Source organism: Barbus barbus (genome assembly GCF_936440315.1).
Source record: "Barbus barbus genome assembly, chromosome: 23".
In the NCBI taxonomy this organism is placed as follows: domain Eukaryota; kingdom Metazoa; phylum Chordata; class Actinopteri; order Cypriniformes; family Cyprinidae; genus Barbus; species Barbus barbus.
The window spans coordinates 12,130,937-12,135,758 of NC_136751.1; the positions used below are offsets into that span (position 1 = coordinate 12,130,937).

The following is a 4,822-nucleotide window of genomic DNA, read 5'->3' on the forward strand; positions in this document are numbered from 1 at the left end:
AAAGGTCTTAAAAGGTCTTAAATTTAACTCCATGATTCCTGTATATACCCGGTCTACTGGCATGTTTTAACTGACATATTTCCAATCTTTATACGATGTTTAGATACAATTGTCTAATTCTTGTTCAAAGGACTAAAAATATGAAATTGCATTTAAATTTTCCACTCTCTGCAGGAAAGATTACATCATTCTTCAAAGATTGGAAACTTTTTTTCACCTATTCTTTTCTGTCCAGTGGGATCATTAACTGTAAATTATGCATATTAATGATGTCTACAAAAGTACAAACAGTGCATCAACTCACTGGCATTTGGAAGATGCATGTGAAGTCAGTCAGTAGGATGCTCATCATTCTTTACATACTCCTATTTTTTTTATGTTGTATTCATACGCAGACAGAAAAGACAATTTGTCATATGATGGGAGAATCGAAATACCCGCTGCTGTCTAAAAATGGAGACTTTATAATTGGAACACTTTTTGCAATTCATAGTAAAGAAACATTACCATCATTTGAGTTTAGACAAAAACCTCAACGCCTCTTTTGTTCCAGGTATGTTGCATTGGAAAGATGTATTTAATAAAAACATATTTGTTATTGGTCAATTTGCAGCATAATTTGTAGCATATATGTATTTAACTTTGTTTATTCATGCAGAACTGATTAAATGTCTTCACAGTGTGAATCTAATAGATTTTCGGATGGCTCAAACAATGATATTTGCCATTGAGGAGATTAACACAAACGAAAGTTTGCTCCCAAATGTTTCTATTGGCTACAGAATCTATGATACCTGTGGTTCAAGACTGTCTTCAATGAGTGCAACTATGACATTGATGAATGGTCAGGAGTTTGCAGCAGGAGACAGATGCAATGGACAGTCTCCTATACATGCTATCATAGGAGAAACAGAGTCGTCTGCTACAGTGATTCTGTCCAGAACTACAGGACCTTTTAAAATTCCTGTGGTAAGTATCAATAATAGTAGAAGTTTGAGTGACACAACAAGCTAGTGACACAACACTGATTATGCACTGTTTCTTTGTTTTCTGTGCTTTCTGTTTCAGATAAGTCCCTCAGCTACATGTGAATGTCTCAGTAATAGGAAAGATTACCCATCATTCTTCAGGACTATTGCTAGTGATTACCACCAAAGCAGAGCACTTGCATACATAGTCAAGCACTTTGGCTGGTCTTGGGTGGGAGCTGTGAACAGTGACAATGACTACGGAAACAATGGAATGGCAATATTTCTAAAAACGGCCCAGGAGGAGGGAATTTGTGTGGAGTACTCTGTGAAATTCCATCGTACAGAGCCTGAAAAACTCCAAAAAGTGGTAGAAACAATACAAAAGGGCACTGCAAAAGTGATTGTTGCATTTCTTTCTCAAGTTGAGATGGGCAATCTGTTTGATCAGATAAGTAATAAGAACATTACAAACTTCCAAATTATTGGAGTGGAGGCTTGGATAACTTCAGAAAGTTTGATGATTCCAAATAGTTTTCATGTTCTGGGAGGGTCATTGGGGTTTGCAGTGAAAAAAATGGATATTGAAGGGTTTGCAGATTATGTTACAAAAAAATTCTGGCACACAGCTTTTCCATGCTTACATAGGGAGGGGAATTCATCTCAATATGGATTAGATTGCAGCAGATATCAGGATCTGCTTGTGCTGAAAAATTACAATGAAGATGTAACTGAACAAAGATATTCAAGCAATGTCTACAAAGCAGTTTATGCGGTAGCATATTCACTACACAGTCTGCTCCAGTGCACAAAAAAAGGAGGTTGTGAAAAAAATCTGACAATACAACCACAGCAGGTAGAAATTGCTATAAAAATAAGGTGACCAGACGTGCCACTTCCCGGGGACACGTTCTGCCCAGGTTTTCTAAACTGCCTAAAAAAGTATCAGATCCATCGGCGCTGCTCTCTATCGCTCTCACGGTACTTACATGCCATACAGTACAGCGATCGATCTGCGCAGCGCAAACAGCCAAAACCTTGTCAGGCAATTTAGAAATCCTGAGCAGAACATGTCCCCGGGAAGTGGCAATTCTGGTCACCTTATATAAAAAGAAGAGCAAGAGGATTAACTTTTTGGTAACATCAAAATGTATCTGAACTGACTTGTTTTTACTAGGTGGTTGAGGCTCTGAAAAAGATCAATTCCACCATAAAGACAGGAGATCACGTGTGGTTTGACAGCAGTGGGGCAGTTGTAGCACAATATGAAGTTGTGAACTGGCAGCAGGACCTAAATGGATCAATCCAGTTTAAGGCAGTGGGATACTATGATGCCTCACTGCCCCCTGACCAACGCTTTGTGCTCAACACTGAAAACATAATCTGGGCTGGAGGGCAGTTGGAGGTAAATAACTTGGTTATACCAAGTTTAAATGGGGTTAGCATTATGCCAGGCAATCATTGTGTCAAGTAGAAAGGGAATGCTTGCAATAACCTTTAGATTTTATGTATAGATTCCAGTACTTCACAGAGCTTTACTCTTTTTTTTTTTCAAAGTTCAGGAAAGAAAACACACACACACACACACACAATGATATTAATACCGTTTGCATTAAATAAATAACTAAAATAAATAAGCTCTATTTCAGTTTTTCTCTGCATCATTTGATATTTGCAAAATGTTATACTTTAAAGATCCAATATTCTATTCTTGATAAAAATTATACATTTATCTTCATTTCACATAGACCGCTTGTGTAATTTATTGTACATTGTAGAAGCCAAGATCTGTGTGCAGCGAAACCTGTCCTCCAGGCACTAGGAAGGCTGCACAAAAAGGAAGACCTGTCTGCTGTTATGACTGTATTCCATGTGCAGAAGGAGAAATCAGTAATGAGACAGGTAATCTTCAGCCCATCTCAAAGCTTCAGAGAAAACTGGTTAGTTGTTTCGTTTGCGTTCTCCTTCTGTTATTAAGGATGCAGGTTCTTATCAAGAGACTTTGTGAATGAAGTAATTTTCCCCTTTGTCTCTAACTACAGTGAACACCACTTCCTTTCCAGATTCAAATAACTGCAAGCAGTGTCCAGGGGAATACTGGTCTAATGCTGAGAAAAATAAATGTGTGCTAAAGGATATAGAGTTTCTGTCATTCACAGAAAATATGGGCATAGTGCTAGTCTTTTTCTCACTGTTTGGAATAGGAATAACTGCACTGGTAGCCATACTGTTTTACAGAAAAAAGGACACCCCCATAGTAAAATCCAACAACTCAGAACTGAGCTTCCTGCTGCTCTTCTCATTGTGTCTGTGTTTCCTCTGCTCACTTACTTTCATTGGTCGTCCCACTGAGTGGTCCTGTATGTTGCGTCACACAGCATTTGGGATCACGTTTGTCCTCTGTATCTCCTGTGTTCTGGGGAAAACAATAGTTGTGTTAATGGCCTTCAAGGCTACACTTCCAGGAAGTAATGTCATGAAATGGTTTGGGCCTGCACAACAACGACTCAGTGTTCTGGCCTTTACACTTATACAAGTTCTTATTTGTGTGCTTTGGTTAACAATATCTCCTCCTTTTTCCCACAAAAACATGAAATATTATAATGAAAAGGTCATTCTTGAGTGCAGTCTGGGTTCTACTATAGGTTTTTCTGCTGTGCTGGGTTATATTGGCCTATTGGCTGTCTTGTGCTTCATTTTGGCTTTTCTGGCTCGCACACTGCCTGATAACTTTAATGAAGCCAAATTCATCACATTCAGTATGCTCATATTCTGTGCTGTATGGATCACATTTATACCAGCTTATATCAGTTCTCCTGGAAAATTTACTGTAGCTGTGGAGATATTTGCTATTTTAGCCTCAACCTTTGGTTTATTATTCTGCATATTTGGACCTAAATGCTATATTATCCTGTTTAAGCCTGAACAAAATACAAAGCAACATGTGATGGGAAAGAATCCATCTAAATCATTTTGAGAAATAAAATAATGTGTAAATTAACTGTGTCTATCTATCTATCTATCTATCTATCTATCTATCTATCTATCTATCTATCTATCTATCTATCTATCTATCTATCTATCTTATTCAGAGAAAGGTGTTTTTTATGTATCAGATGAAGAACCCCGTGGAAGACTGATGTTGGTATATAATAGGGGTGGCCAGCATCGGTTCTGGATAAACATAGTCCTGCAGAGTTTCCCTCCAGCCCTAATCAAACACACCTAAACAGGCTAATTAAGGTCTACGAGTCACAAGAAAGCTACAGGCAGGTAAGTTTTTGTCAAGGTTGGAGCTAAACTCTTCAAGACTGTGACCAGAACCACTGTTGGCCACCCCTGGTATATAATATAATATGTTGAATATAATATATAGCATGTTATGTGTATTTCAGCTTCAGACTTGAATATAGACTAAAGTATATCACACATTTTGCACACATTTTTAGTAAGTTCTTACTCATTTTCTGATTATGATTAACTGGAATTCCTGCCTAAATGCAATGGAACATTAATACCAAATATTATTATTATTATTATTGCAAAGCTCTTAAAAAAGTGTTAAGGGAATAATCAATTATGTGACACATAAAGTTCCTTAGAGGCAGGGCTATCTATCACTACATGCTAATTACAATATAACATTTACTATATTTATCATTTACTCTCCCCTATTGTAATGGCACATGCCCTACTTTCTTTTTCTGACCACAAAAGGAGATTTTATTTTTTCAAGTCCAGCGTGTGCTTGCCCATGTAATGCCAGTATTTGGCTATCAAAATCAAGCTTTTAAAAAAATATGCGCATGCACATGCGACACGTGCCATATATTCCAAGTGTTATGAAGGTATAC

General features: G+C 37.5%; 1 protein-coding gene across 1 annotated transcript; it reads left to right on the top strand.

Annotated features, from left to right (window-relative positions):
- Positions 1-416: 416 nt before the first annotated feature.
- LOC306843149 (extracellular calcium-sensing receptor-like) lies at positions 417-3,945 on the top strand (the record flags this gene model as incomplete). Its single annotated transcript, XM_079374442.1, has 6 exons — positions 417-553; positions 681-969; positions 1,069-1,824; positions 2,146-2,373; positions 2,747-2,870; positions 3,032-3,945. The coding sequence occupies 6 exons, from the start codon at positions 417-419 to the stop codon at positions 3,943-3,945; spliced, it is 2,448 nt and encodes an 815-aa protein (XP_079230568.1).
- Positions 3,946-4,822: the final 877 nt, after the last annotated feature.